The following is a 15659-nucleotide window of genomic DNA, read 5'->3' on the forward strand; positions in this document are numbered from 1 at the left end:
AAATAACTTGAGGTGTTTTATGATTAATAGTGATGTTGTGCTTTTGGACACTGTCCTCAGGCTCCAGCTTTATGTTTATATGTTTTTATGTTGATGTGCTATTGTTTTTAATTGATTTTATTTTATTTGTATATTTAACCTATTCTTGACTCTGTGGTTCTTGCACTTGTTTGGGGAACAGGATTTCATTATTTTTATCTACATTTCTGCCTGAGAAATGACACCCTGATATAGTTCTGTGATCTGTGAAACAGCTCTGTTAATCACTGAGGCATTGTGTGTTTGTGTGTTCTTTTTCTTTAGAATTTTCAAATAAACTTGACGTGTTTTATGATTAATAGTGATGTTGTGCTTGTACTATTTTGGACACACTGTCCTCAGGCTCCAGCTTTATGTTGTATGTTGATCGTATTAAAACAAAGAAAACAATCTGAAGTTGTTGTTTTTAAGTTATATATACCATGATTTTTCCGGTCCGGCCCACTTGGGAATAGATTTTCCTCCATGTGGCCCCTGAGCTAAAATGAGTTTGACACCCCTGGTTTAAGGTATCTGATAGGTTGATTCATTATTTAGTTACCAGATTTAATTATCTGCTCAGATGGCCATCCCCAGCATCGTGTCATTGACTCTGCACCGGTACCCCCCCCCCCCCCCCCCCCCCTATATAGCCTCCATACTGTTATTTTATTTTACTTCTGCTCTTTGTTTCTCAACACTTTTATGTTGTTGTTGTTTTATTTTACTTTTTTTTATAAAACATAAATGCATTGTTGGTTAAGGGCTGTAAGTAAGCATTTCACAGTAATGTCTACACCTGTTGTATTCGGTGCATGTTGCAAATACAATTTGATTTGATTTGATTTGATAATTGTGCCAGGAATACCTATGAGAAAAGCTAGCAGCTAGCCATTTAAGACCAATGGCTTAAACCAATGGTCTTAGCAAAAGTTCACACAGTGTTGGACCAGTGGTTTTCTTCTGGGCTAAAGAAAGGTACCAAAATGCTGCATATTAACATCCTCATGGATGTATCATGTCAAAATGAAGCCCAAACAAAACTACTGAGGACTGACAGTGTTGGACCATTACATTTCCTCTTGACTATTTCCTCATCAAAATGCTACATATTAACAACATTTTACTGTGGTTGAAGTCAAAGCTGAGTGGATGATTGTGATGTGTGTTGACTATGTTCCATCTTTGTGGAAGATTAATCCACCGAAGGGGGGCAGGGGGAAAACCCGACCACAAGGACCTGAGTGAGAACATGGCTGCCACTCAAGGACTCAGCCACATGATTGTGGAGTGCAAGAAATTATTCCAGGTATTATACAGAATACATGCACAGTCCTTGAAGTAAACAATCTATTTTCTGAATAGGATGATCCCTCAGAACAATCAATCTCTAATGAAAAACCACCCACATGCATTGACTATGTATTGTACAAAAAATGTGAGCCATTTGAGGAGTGTTTTATTTGTTGAAAGCATTTATTTAAGAATAAATGAAATAGACATGCTTTCACATTTTACAGTGTATAGAGTAAATGCCATGTCGGATATGAACTTGATGTACTTTCACAGAGGAATTTAGTAGGCTGCACTATATGTACTGTACATGACAACTGCTATATATGTATATATTTTTATTAATTCAAAAAATAACCCAGTTGGCCTCTTATTTGGTGTGACAGATCCCTCATGAGATGATGTTGCAGTCGCGGAACTCCTATGTCGCAGCAGATGCCCAGCCACTCCCTCTCCACGGCTTGGGCCTGAACATGAAGGGCGAGCCTGTGGATTACAGAGCCTACCTGGAGGATAATATCCAGGCTCTACTGCGGGAGTCCACAGAGAAGAGCAAAGGATGGCACAGCGCCCAGGGCCCAGAAAACACAGAGCTGACATACAAGAAGGTACTGCTCAGTGACACTGCTGCATACTGATACTATAATGTCTGTTGTCATACAAAACCAGAATGTACTGCTCAATAATACACTAATGGAGAGGTCGGCAGTAGGCGGCCCGTGGGCCATAACCGGCCTGCAAGTTATTTTTTTGGCCCCCAAAGTTTTTAGTAATGATTTAGTTCTGATTTTAGTTTTTGGTCAAACATTTTTTCTTTAGGAAGTCAGTTCCCAAGTATTCCCACAAAAAAAAGAGACATATGTGATCATGTCTCAATATAATCAAGGTATGAAATTATTGTTATTTTCAAATACAGTCTCTTTTTGGGCTTAGTTGTGATCAATTTGCAGTGTACAAATTATTATAATTATCTTCTACCCCCCCGAGCAACAATCAGCCCGCGACTGGATCTAGTTGCCTCCCCCTGCACTAGTGCATACTAATATTAGTGTTGCCTGCAGGTCATTCAATCACAGGTCCATGTTTGTCAATGTTGTTATATTGAAGATACATTTTGCTTAGATTTTGCCCTACATTGTCACAACAGTATGGCCTTCAATCATCGTATGATTGGAAAATGTTTAATTCCCTTTTTTATCGTAAGCCTCCATGGATAATTTAATTTACCATTTGGCATAGCTTCTTTGGCTGTTGGAATGAAGTAAATCCTGTCCATTTTGAAGAGTGATGGCATGTTAGCTAGCTTGTTAAAGCTATAGTATACTGTCCAGTCCTGGACCATAATCTCACAATCCATTTGTTCTCTTCAGGTAGGGGACGGTCATCCCATCCGTCTTTGGAAAGTGACCACTGAGATCGAGGCCCCGCCCCAGACAGTGTTGCACAGAGTTCTGCGTGAGCGCCACCTGTGGGATGACGACCTGCTCCACAGCCGTGTAATCGAGGCTCTAGAGAACAACACAGAGGTGTATCACTATGTGACAGACAGCATGGCACCTCATCCCCGCAGGGACTTCGTAGTGCTGAGGTACACATGGAGGACGAGATTAGCTCTTCAATAATTGTCTGTCTTGCCTGGGACTCTATCCAAGGCCTCATTTGGAGACATTGGTAGAAGGGCAGAGTGGCCAGAAGCCGATCATACGTATGTCTGCACTTTTCTCAGGGGGAGTCAACATGTTGTCGGTTCAGTAAGGTGCGGTGTTAAAGGCCCAGTGCAGTCAAAAATGGTTGAAATAATACAGAGAAAATGTGAAAATGATGATAATGCCCTTTTAGTGTAAGAGCTGTTTGAAAAGACTGCCTTACATTTCTGCCTGTTTTGGTGGGATGGAGTTTTGTCCTTCCATGGTGATATCACTATGCTGTAAATTAGTTAAAGAGAGTTCCAAACCTCTCTGCCAATAACAGCAAATGTTTTGTTTTCCCTTCCCCACTCAGACCACTCCCAGAGAGTCCTAGCCAAATTCTTGCTTGAGAAATTGCCCTTTGCTAAGAATCTATTTTTGTAAAAAAAAAAAAAAAATTTTTAACTGAAAACAATCACTGTAATGTACTTAATTGTAAACCAGAAATGATTTGATATTGAGATAAAAACGTCTGCATTGGACCTTTAAATCAAAGATGACAGTAATGACCCTTGCTGTATTTTTCTCCTGCTTAGGCGGTGGTGTAGTGACCTTCCTCAGGGCCTGTGTCTGCTAGTGTCCTCCTCTGTGGACCATGACAATGTGCACCTGGAGGCAGGGCTACGGGCAGTGCTGCTTACCTCACGGGTCCTGATTGAGCCCTCAGGGATGGGCCGGTCCAGGCTGACGCATTACTGCAGAGCAGACCTCAGGTAGGAATCCAGTTTCTCATCTACGCATTAATTTCCATTGGACTGGACTCATGTAATTCAATTATGATTTAAATGGCTTATTGATTAAATGCCTATGAACAACATGTTGACCGAGAGCTCATGCAAGAATTTTTTTTACTTTTAAATATTGGCATAATTACCATTAAAATAATAATGCAACATAAACATGTTGTGTGAAAGAAACTCTAATTCTATTTAAATATCCTTCTGAGGAGTGGGGGTACCTCCCCTGCTATTGAATTGTGTAATTGGTACGAATTTCTTATTTGACCTTCTGTTGTAATTTTTCAGGGGACGATCACCTGAGTGGTACAACAAAGTGTTTGGCCATCTCTGTGCGGTGGAGGTTGCTAGGATACGGGGCTCCTTCCCTGTGCTGACAGCGAAGGGAACCGAGACAAAGCTTTGAACTTTGAGACGGACCGCCGGTCCACCTGAGACGTGCTGCCTACAGCTCACAATGACTCAAATTAAGGGTGCCTATCTGTAGCATTACATTACATCTGCCTGACAAACTCTCCAGTGTCATAAACAGGGGACTGTCAGGATGTGGACTCTCACTCAGATTGCACTGATGCCACTGAGGAAATGGCAGCAATATTTACAAATCTAAACCAGACTATGCATTAACTGACCCTAAAACATTAAAAAGTACTTTGAATGAAAGAAAATAGACAGTTTCTTTATGCAAAAGCCATTCTTTTGAAAGATGAGGTTAGATTATGATAACTGTCTTGATAGCTTTATGAGTCCCACCACGACACCTGCGCGATTTGGACTTCTAACCCCTTTTATACATCATGTGTTTGAGCTACAGACTTCTGGGTTGTACTATTGGATTCATCTATTTCTTCTGCATCTGTGTGATTAACGGGGGCTGAGCTAGAGCGGTGTCTGTGAGACGGGCGGATCCCGAAAGGGCCCGGGGCCCGGTCTTTTTACAAAATAAGAGAGAGTCCGAATGGTTTGAGCTACACTATTAAAAGCTATCTACAGTGAGGGAAAAAAGTATTTGATCCCCTGCTGATTTTGTACGTTTGCCCACTGACAAAGAAATGATCAGTCTATAATTTTAATGGTAGGTTTATTTGAACAGTGAGAGACAGAATAACAACATCAAAATCCAGAAAAACGCATGTCAAAAATGTTATAAATTGATTTGCATTTTAATGAGGGAAATAAGTATTTGACCCCCTCTCAATCAGAAAGATTTCTTTTATACAGGTAACGAGCTGAGATTAGCAGCACACTCTTAAAGGGAGTGCTCCTAATCTCAGTTTGTTACCTGTATAAAATACACCTGTCCACAGAAGCAATCAATCAATCAGATTCCAAACTCTCCACCATGGCCAAGACCAAAGAGCTCTCCAAGGATGTCAGGGACAAGATTGTAGACCTACACAAGGCTGGAATGGGCTACAAGACCATCACCAAGCAGCTTGGTGAGAAGGTGACAACAGTTGGTGCGATTATTCGCAAATGGAAGAAAGAACAAAATAACTGTCAATCTCCCTCGGCCTGGGGCTCCATGCAAGATCTCACCTCATGGAGTTGCAATGATCATGAGAATGGTGAGGAATCAGCCCAGAACTGCACGGGAGGATCTTGTCAATGATCTCAAGGCAGCTGGGACCATAGTCACCAAGAAAACAATTGGTAACACACTACGCCGTGAAGGACTGAAATCCTGCAGCGCCTGCAAGGTCCGCCTGCTCAAGAAAGCAAGTATACATGCCCGTCTGAAGTTTGCCAATGAACATCTGAATGATTCAGAGGAGAACTGGGTGAAAGTGTTGTGTTCAGATGAGACCAAAATTGAGCTCTTTGGCATCAACTCAACTCGCCATGTTTGGAGGAGGAGGAATGCTGCCTATGATCCCAAGAACACCATCTCCACCGTCAAACATGGAGGTAGAAACATTATGCTTTGGGGGTGTTTTTCTGCTAAGGGGACAGGAGAACTTCACCGCATCAAAGGGACGATGGACGGGGCCATGTACCGTCAAATCTTGGGTGAGAACATCCTTCCCTCAGCCAGGGCATTGAAAATGGGTTGTGGATGGGTATTCCAGCATGACAATGACCCAAAACACACGGCCAAGGCAACAAAGGAGTGGCTCAAGAAGAAGCACATTAAGGTCCTGGAGTGGCCTAGCCAGTCTCCAGACCTTAATCCCATAGAAAATCTGTGGAGGGAGCTGAAGGTTCGAGTTGCCAAACGTCAGCCTCGAAACCTTAATGACTTGGAGAAGATCTGCAAAGAGGAGTGGGACAAAATCCCTCCTGAGATGTGTGCAAACCTGGTGGCCAACTACAAGAAACGTCTGACCTCTGTGATTGCCAACAAGGGTTTTGCCACCAAGTACTAAGTCATGTTTTGCAGAGGGGTCAAATACTTATTTCCCTCATTAAAATGCAAATCAATTTATAACATTTTTGACATGCGTTCTTCTGGATTTTTTTGTTGTTATTCTGTCTCTCACTGTTCAAATAAACCTACCATTAAAATTATAGACTGATCATTTCTTTGTCAGTGGGCAAACGTACAAAATCAGCAGGGGATCAAATACTTTTTTCCCTCACTGTATGAAAACTGGGATTCTCACAAATACACACATGTAACATGTTTTGCTCTATGACACTCACAAGCTACACAGGAGGTTAGAAGGTAAGGGGTTCTTCTACATAGAAGATCATAGGAAATCCCAGGACATAGCATCTATAATACTGTAATAAGCACACATAGTTGCTGTCACAAACTCCAAAGTCCACAAAGTTGTCACTGACTAGTTGGATATTCATTTCCCACTGAGCAAACAATTTCTGTACTTACAGCATTCATATCAATTCATTTTCATCCGGTTTTTGCAACTGTTTATGTCAAATTGTTGCCCTGAAAATAAAATGGTAAAACACTGCATTGTGAAGCTAAATATAAGGGCTGGACATGCAGATAAATGAAAGTCAGATAAATGAAAAGCCGATTTTTGCTGGTGTCTCGGGACTGAAAGGGTTAATGCTGCTGTGAAAGGAGCAAGACTTAAGGTGATGATACCAAAATGCCATGTCATGTTTTTAGGTGCAACCTGCTTTACACAATAATTCAGGAGAGCTCTATAGAAACCATCCATGTTTGTACTGTATGCTATGTAATTTCTTCATGATAAATTCACAGAGCTAATATATTTTACTATTTTCATTAGATGTGTCTCAAACTTGAGAATGGCACCTTACCTTGCTATTTCAATAGCTAGCCCCAGTGTTGATAATGTGGGTGGTAGTGTGTCTTAAAACGCTGTGTATTTTCAGGCCTTGCTTCAGCTGTACATTCAAATTAACTGTTTGTATTACTCAAGTGTTTGTCATAAGAGGGGACTCTACTCTGGACTTCCTGTTATGTCTCTTCTTTTTACTCCTATCTTTAAAAGTCTAACTGGTTATCCTCCGCTCACTTTAATTTAGCTATTGCTTAGCTGCTGAGCTCTAGGGATCATTCTTCTTCCTCAGATCTTCAGAAGATTAGAAATAGGAACAGAGCCATTTGTGAAATAGGCAAATATCTGTTCACCAAGGGCCAAACTATAAGATATAAGCATGGAGCTCAAACATTTGCATAAGTCACACTATGATGTCAGTTGAAGATTTTTCAACAGTAATTGCTTGTGTCAGGATTTGCGATCACAATGAGAAGGGGCAAGGATCATGACATGCTCCAAAGTGGACAGACAACCTGAGCTTTAGGCAGCGTTTGTGTAGATTACTAAATGACGGTGTTTGTCTACAGTATTATTGTATTTTATTGTGTCTCAGTAATCAGTGTTTTATTTATGTCTGTATGAATGAGTCTTTGTATGAGTCATAGGAATGTGACTACCTCTGTCTGTACAGAATCGAACCATGGCCGTATTTTTCTGTTGGGCATTATGTACAGGAATGATTTTGTATTAGATCTAATCTTAATCTGAGTTATGCAATGGGTGGAAGTGCAATGACTGAATGCATGTAAACATTTTCAGTGTTTTCTTATGCCATATGCTTTACATACATACACTAGTAGCCCATGCACCTAAATGGGATTACTTCCATTGAATAACTAATGCGTTTAACATAATTTTAACAATTGTGGGGAAGTAATAGCCATAAACACACAAGTATTACATTTCTGTAAACTACAGGGTAGTTTTGAGTTAATACTTTTTGTAACATAACAGGCCATTGTATTGTACTCAATGAAGCAGTTGTATATAACTTGCATTTTAGCCCACAACAATGTGTTTATCTTATTTGTCTCATCTATTACTATTTACTCTTCATTTACTACCTATTTGTATTATACTGCTCTTACTGTAAAACAGAGTAGAAAATCAATAAACATTTAAATATTGAAAAACGAATGAATGCTATTTTGAGTTCTGGCTTAGTGAAATGTGTAGTTTCTCTCCCAAAATCCCCCGGCCCTTTTTCACCATCATAATTCGTTTTCAATTGTTTTCTTGTTTACCTTCTTGTCACAGTTGCGCTTGAGAAGCAAGTAGTAACATTGCATCTGAATGTCAAATATACCAAACCTAACCAAATGTCACACCCTAAAACCCAAAACACGTCACTCATTTACACCTTTTCAATTCCATATATGTTTTCAATATTTTTTGTAACATTTTTTATTATACATTTATACAATACAATTTGTGCAATATCAATTGGGTAGGCAAAATAATTTGTGATTCTGCACATCTGTGTTTACAATAACTGTACTTTACGTATTCACACAAAACATTTGTTAATAAATTGGTTCCCAGAAAATGTGTTCTCTTGCTGGTAAAGAATGATTACAAGAATACATCTCACCCCTATCAAATAAATAAGAACATGGGTAGCCAACCCTCCTCCTGGAGAGCTACTCAGTATGCAGGCTTTGCTCAAGCCCTGCTCAAACACACTGATCCTACTAATCAGATGCTCAGCCAGATCTTGATGTTTTGAATCAGGTGTGTTCCAGAAGGGCTGGAACAAAAGCCGGCATACCCAGGCAGTAGCTCTCCAGGAAGACGGTTGGCCAGCTCCCTGACTGAGAGGGTCCTTTTCATTAAGGGGGAGCACTGGGGTTCTGGTAGACTTCAGATACTTTTTGGGACGTTTCCCTGAGCCCAGCCTGTTTGCACTTGGCCTTCAGGCAGAGTTTGAATTTCTCCTGGAAGGAGCTGGCAGTGATGGTGTACAGGATGGGGTTTAAAGCACTATTGATGGGCAGGATGAAGATCACCACCCATAGAACGATTGTTCCTGGAGGACAGGGAGAAAGAGGAGGATGATGGGGTGGAGGAGGAGCCGGAGGAAGAGGACGAGGAGTTCACAAAGATTAAACATAATGATTGCAATTTAATAGTAGTAATCATGTAACCACATGTATCTGGTTTACCTGCTATTTCCACTCGTAAAAGAGAGAGGATCTTTAGGATGAATATAGGTGTCCAACACATGGCATCTGTGAAAACGATGAAGAAAAACCTCTTGGCTATAGAGACCTCCTTGTTGTAGACAGACTGTCTTGCTGTCTTAGCTGTTTTCTGTACAGAGTAAAACATGCTGGTGTAGGAGAAGACGATCATGATGAATGCAAAGAGATTCAACCCTGAAGGACAAAATGTGAAAAACATGCTTTCATTACACTTTACAATGTACCCGTCCTGACATATGCATTGAATAAAACCAAATTATGTAGGTAAAACCATAATCAGTGTAAAGGTATTGCAAAACTTGCTGAAATTCGTGATCTTTCTTTTCTCATGGAGATTTGAACTGATTGGAACGGATTAGAATTGAGTAGAACTAATTGGTATATAAGAAGTCCTTATCGCTGTGAGAGAAAAGTCTAGCTGAGATCTAAGATGATGATGATGAGATGATAAACCCTTTTTTTCATGGCAGTCTCATGTCCACCCAGGGAAATACATGAAACACAATCCAAGGCCTGTGGAATTCCATCCTCATCTCATATTATCCTCATTATTTTGTTGATTCACCACCATCAGGGCTGATTCCTATCCCAGTGAGCACAATACATTTTCAACCAAAAGGACATATTTTCAACCAAAAATATGTATTTTCAGCGTGCTCAGAGGGATGTTCCTCTTACCCAGAAATATTCCAGTGGAGTAGCATCGGGCCCCTGGTTTCTCCATCTCGTCTGAGTGAAGTGGAAAACATACTCCATTCCTGCCGTAGTAATTCCCAAATGTCTGCTTGTCCCATAAGGGAATGACGGCAATAATGAAACCCAGGACCCAGATGAAGATGAGGTAGCAGAGCGTCTGTTTACGTCCGGCTCTGTAGTTGTGGAAGGGGAACACAATGCACAGGTACTTCTCCAGAGTCATGTAGGTCAGAAGCATGACTGACACCTCAGTGGACAGCATGGCCAGACAGCCAATCAACTGGCACTGCAGGCTCTCCATCCACAGCTGGGCATGTCTGTTGTACTCTCCACAGTATTTGATGTCAAACGCACCGATGAAGAACAGGTAGACTCCCATCAGGCAGTCAGCACCTAACAGATAGGATGGATTTCAGGGATCTTAGTTAGTATGTATAGTTTGTTATGAGAGGAGTTTTACGAATCTCAATAAATAATGAGTTAGCTAAGTACAAGGTAATGAGAAGTGATTGCTGCCCTCATTGTGTTGAGGTAGTCTACTCACAGCACAGTGATATGATGGCCATGGTGTGGTGGTGGTTTTCAGATGCAATGCAAGACCTCAAGCAGATCACAAAGACGTTGCCAAAGCAGATGATGAAGGCCACCACCCACACAAAAACACGAAGGATGATGTTCGCAAGAAGATTCTCAAATGTTGAAATCCCGTCAGTGTTTGGCTTGCAACTTCGCACATTAGGAGAGTAGCCACAGTATTCAAATTTCTTAAAATAACTGGGTCAAGAAAAAATATTTAAAAATATCACAATTAATCACCTTTGAATGAATTTACAAACTTACTTCTGAAGTTAACAGTTAACAATTTTTTTAGGGTATTATAATGTGCTTTGTCAGAGAAGAGAGATTAGCTAACAAATGGATACAGTTATACAGAGTGCTTAACTGCCCTCTAACTAGGCTTTGGTGCTTTATATGCAGTGTGGACCTGACCTGTGCTGACTAAACATTATTGTTGATTAAACATTATTTGTAGTAACAACACCTTACTGTACACCAAGCAACACAGCTGCTTATTTTAGGAGTCCATTTATTGTATAATGGCCTAATTAAGCCTGTATAAGCTGCTAATTAGTCGTTGGTCCACTGTTTGTAAGTAGCTTATCAAACACTTATAAACAGTCCTGTATTATGCATGCATGAGAAGCCATGAATTCATTACTTGTTGGTAGGTAATTGGCAACGAATGTTTAGACATTTACGCATACTATATTTATCCCGTGTTTTTACCCTGTACAGTAAGCTTCTAACAAACTATTAAATGAATTAAATCCCAATTAGCAGCTTCTACAGGCTTAGTGCCTTACCGTTTATACAGTATGAAATAAAATGTTGATGACATAAGAATAATAAATGAAGACAGAATATATACTCACATATGGGACAAGTTGCTAAGAGAGCGAAACATCTGAATACTGATGTTTGGTATCTCAACCTCCTCTATACTCCTGAGGGGAGCAAAAACATTACTCTTTCTCCAATTCCCTAAAGCTAGTAGACCATGTCACATAAGTACTGTATAAAATAAAAACTATTACTTACAGAGACTGCAAATTGACAAACATGTCAAACTGATCATCATAGATATGAGTTAGAGGGTTATTTGAGATGTTCCTGAGAGAAGAGGGGGAAACATCAATACAGGGCAGGTTATATCACTTTGATTTATCGCCCCTGTCTCTGTGGTCAACATGGCCTCAAGGCCAGGTTGATGGAAGACTCTTTGAGCAGCGCAGTTAATAAACTGCAACTCAACAATATAAAGTTAGTATTTCTCCTACTTGATCGTACAAAGTGGATCAAACGCATTCAGTAAATCCATTGTAAGTAACAAGAACATCTTTCAAAATAGTATATACACTGAGTATACAAAACATTAAGAACACTGCTCTTTCTATGACATAAACTGACCAGGTGAATCCAGATGAAAGCTATGATCCCTTATTGATGTCACTTGTTAAATCTACTTCAATCAGTGTAGATGAAGGGGAGGAGACAGGTTAAAGAAGGATTTCTAAGCCTTGAGACAATAGAGACATGGATTATGTGTGCCATTAAGAGAGTGAATGGGAAAGACAAAAGATTGAAGTGCCTTTGGAAGGCTTGGCAGGTAGCCTAGTGGTTAAGCGCTTTGGGCCAGTAACTGAAATGTTGCTGGTTCAAATCCCTGAGATTACTAGGTGAAAAACCTGCTGATGTGCCCTTGAGCAAGGCACTTGACACAACTGTGGGAAGCATTGGAGTCAACATGGGCCAGCATCGCTGTGGAACGCTTTCGACACCTTGTAGAGTCCATGCACCGACAAATTGAGGCTGTTCGGAGGGCAAAAGCAGGGGTTGCAACTCAATATTTGGAAGGTGTTCCTAATGTTTGGTATACTCAGTGTATATTAGGGATAGGATTCAAATAGAAATTGGATATACTCACAACTGTTTTAGGTTTTGAAGATTTCTAAACATAGTTGAGGAGAACTCCTCAATTTTGTTTACAGATACGTCCCTGGAATGACAAAATAATAATTTCAACAATGAAATACATTCTACAGCATTATTTGACCCATATCATGTTGTGTTAAGTAAAGTTAACTCACAGGTCTATCAGGTTTGGCATTCCAAAAAAGATTCCCTCCTCAATGGTTTGTATTCTGTTCTTTCGAAGAGCCCTGCAAAATAAATGTCCCTATAAGTAGTAATTGTTATTCAAGAACAGTCCCTACTAGACCAGTTACATGACTTGAATAGTAATTTACATACACTGTTTGTTAGATTTTATTTAGAGTTTAATTTGATAGTAGGTATATCCTAAAGAAATTAGGTACTATTTATATAAAAGCAAAACAAATTATTTTCTCCCACTAATACCTATCAAACTCTATTTGATTTATTGATTTTACTCATCCCTCACCAGAGGAAATCCAGCCCTGCCTCAATAATCGCACATCGAACGTGGATCAAGTGGTCAAGCATTCATCTGCTGGTTCAGCCACTGTGTTTTAGGGGCCACCCACATTTTTCACCTGATACCTGATGGAAAATCGGTGCGGACTCTGCAAATTCCATTCAGAGGTGCTAAGTACTCTCGGCCAGCAAATGCTTACACCTCGATCAGACCTACAGCGTTTTTGCGCAAAATGGTATGCAGCATCATCTGGATATGTGCGCAGCAGAAGTTCAACATTCACCTTCTGCTACCATTTCCATCAAGCCTTCTACGCATATAATTTGATGCATATGTTCGATAAATCCAATGAATGCACCACTCAGGATGCACTGTAAACTTCCTCTGCAATGCAATGCTGCAAGGCAAAGGCAGTGTTCCATTGGAAATTAATGTACTTCTGGTGTACAGAAATGCAATGACACTGTCGGTGTGATCGAGGCATTAAGCTGACATCACAGGATACATGCTATATTTAGCACTCAGGTTTAGATAAGTCAAAGGGTGTTTCTCAAAATGCATACTACTGTGCTCCGAGCATGCAAATTGGAGCATGGGCACTTCTCGAATGCGTACTCCGTGTGTACATATTTTTAAGCATGCATGGATGCAAGCTTAACGGAAAGTATGCACAGAAATATGATGCAACCACTTAAAAAATTATGCAAATATTTTTTTTTCACTGCCGGACATTATTTGAGCTGAAGCGAGAGAAAATGCACTCCGACTTCGGAAATAAATGTTGCCTATTCCCATCTTATATGTTGCCTGACAACAATATTTTTTACTTGATATGTTAATAAATACAGTGCATTCGAAATGTCTTCAGACCCCTTCACTTTTTCCACATTTTGTTACGTTACAGCCTTATTCTAAAATTGATTACATCTACACACAATACCCCATAATGACGAAGCAAAAACATATTTTTTGAAATGTTTGCAAATGCAAAAAAATTACAATAAAACTGAAATATCACATTTACATAAGTATTCTGACCCTTTACTCAGTACTTTGCTGAAGCACCTTTGGCAGCAATTACGGCCTTGAGTCTTCTTCGGTATGACACTACAAGCTTGGAACACCTGTATTTGGGGAGTTCCTTCCATTCTTCTCTGCAGATCCTCTCAAGCTCTGTCATGTTGGATGGGGAGCGTCGCTGCACAACTATTTTCAGGTCTCTCCAGAGATGTTCATTCGGGTTCAAGATGGGCTCTGGCTGGGCCACTCAAGGACATTCAGAGATTTGTCCCGAAGCCACCCCTGCGTTGTCTTGGCTGTGTGATTAGGGTCATTGTCCTGTTGGAAGGTGAACCTTTTCCCCAGTCTGAGGTCCTGAGTGCTCTGGAGCAGGTTTTCATCAAGGATCTCTCGGTACTTTGCTCCGTTCATCTTTCCCTCGATCCTGACTAGTCTCACAGTCCCTGCCGCTGAAAAACATCCCCACAACAACATGATGCTGCCACCACCATGCTTCACCGTAGGGATGGTATTGGCCAGGTGATGAGCGGTGCTGATTTCCTCCAGACGTGACGCTTGGCATTCAGGCCAGAGTGTTCAATCTTGGTTTCATCAGACCAGAGCATCTTGATTCTCATGGTCTGAGAGTCCTTTAGGTGCCTTTGGCAAACTCCAAGCAGGCTGTCATGTGAGGAGTGGCTTCCGTCTGGCCACTCTACCATAAAGGTTTGATTGGTGGAGTGCTGCAGAGATGGTTGTCCTTCTGGAAGGTTCTCCGATCTCCACAGAGGAACTCTGGAGCTCTGTCAGTGACCATAGGGTTCTTGGTCACCTCCCTGACCAAGGCCCTTCTCCCCTGATTGCTCAGTTTGGCCGGGCGGCCAGCTCTAGAAAGAGTCTTGGTGGTTCCAAACTTCTTCAATTTAAGAATGATGGAAGCCACTGTGTTCTTGGGGGTCTTCAATGCAGCAGAAATGTTTTGGTACCCTTCCCCAGATCTGTACCTCGACACAATCCTGTCTTGGAGCTCTACGGACAATTCCTTCGACCACATGGCTTGGTTTTTGCTCTGACATGCACTGTCCACTGTGGGACCTTATATAGACAGGTGTGTGCCTTTCCAAATCATGTCCAATCAATTGAATTTACCACAGGTGGACTCCAATCAAGTTGTAGAAACATCTCAAGGATAATCAATGGAAACTGGATGCACCTGAGCTCAATTTCGAGTCTCATAGCAAAGGGTCTGAATACTTATGTAAATAAGGTATCTGTTTTTTTATTTTTAATACAAAAAACCTGTTTTCACTTTGTCATTATGGGGTATTGTGTGTAGATTGATGAGGAAAATGTTTTATTTAATCCATTTTAGAATAAGGCGGTAACATAATAACATTTGGAAAACGTGAAGGGGTCTGAATACTTTCCGTATGCACTGTATATGCTGTGTTAATTTTGGCATGTTTACCTGCCTACAATGCCCACTGAAGTTTGCGTAAATCGCAAACCCATAGTAAGTCAATAGGGCTAACTGGCTAGCTACTACAGTTAGCTAGCCAGAAAGCCATCAAGAATTGTCAGAGAGCTAGCTACCCAAAAATAATTGACATCTACCCATTAGTTTTAGGTCATTTTTGCCTGTTCAACTATCTGGTTAGCTACATTAATACAATTCACATATAGCTAGCTGATAGTTATAAAGTAAAACATTTGTTTTGTGTATATCTTGTTTTGTCTCTGTTGCCATTGTCCTGGTTGGAAGAAGGTTCAGTGAATGGGGAGGTGCAGCGTGAGGTAATATAGTGGCGGGAGTGCGA

At 40.6% G+C, this 15659-nt stretch overlaps 2 protein-coding genes across 2 annotated transcripts in view; one reads left to right on the forward strand and one right to left on the reverse strand.

Moving 5' to 3' along the window:
• stard8 (StAR related lipid transfer domain containing 8) overlaps positions 1 to 4396 on the forward strand; it is a 35920-nt gene extending 31524 nt beyond the window's left edge. The window contains exons 10-14 of the mRNA XM_084170555.1: positions 1213 to 1327; positions 1698 to 1919; positions 2682 to 2899; positions 3536 to 3712; positions 4025 to 4396. Coding sequence (XP_084026681.1) covers positions 1213 to 1327; positions 1698 to 1919; positions 2682 to 2899; positions 3536 to 3712; positions 4025 to 4142 — 850 coding nt within the window. The 3' untranslated portion in view covers positions 4143 to 4396. The remainder of the gene's footprint in view (positions 1 to 1212; positions 1328 to 1697; positions 1920 to 2681; positions 2900 to 3535; positions 3713 to 4024) is intronic.
• Positions 4397 to 8819: 4423 nt separating this feature from the next.
• The window catches only part of LOC311135977 (relaxin receptor 1-like), a gene marked incomplete at both ends in the record, with an annotated part of 43901 nt that continues 37061 nt past the window's right edge, over positions 8820 to 15659 (reverse strand). Inside the window, 8 exons of the mRNA XM_084170022.1 lie at positions 8820 to 9016; positions 9153 to 9365; positions 9870 to 10280; positions 10432 to 10661; positions 11321 to 11392; positions 11487 to 11558; positions 12373 to 12444; positions 12536 to 12607. Of these exons, the coding sequence (XP_084026148.1) occupies positions 8820 to 9016; positions 9153 to 9365; positions 9870 to 10280; positions 10432 to 10661; positions 11321 to 11392; positions 11487 to 11558; positions 12373 to 12444; positions 12536 to 12607 (1339 nt within the window). The remainder of the gene's footprint in view (positions 9017 to 9152; positions 9366 to 9869; positions 10281 to 10431; positions 10662 to 11320; positions 11393 to 11486; positions 11559 to 12372; positions 12445 to 12535; positions 12608 to 15659) is intronic.

This window comes from Coregonus lavaretus, assembly GCF_964263955.1.
Source record: "Coregonus lavaretus genome assembly, chromosome: 10".
Taxonomy (NCBI): domain Eukaryota; kingdom Metazoa; phylum Chordata; class Actinopteri; order Salmoniformes; family Salmonidae; genus Coregonus; species Coregonus lavaretus.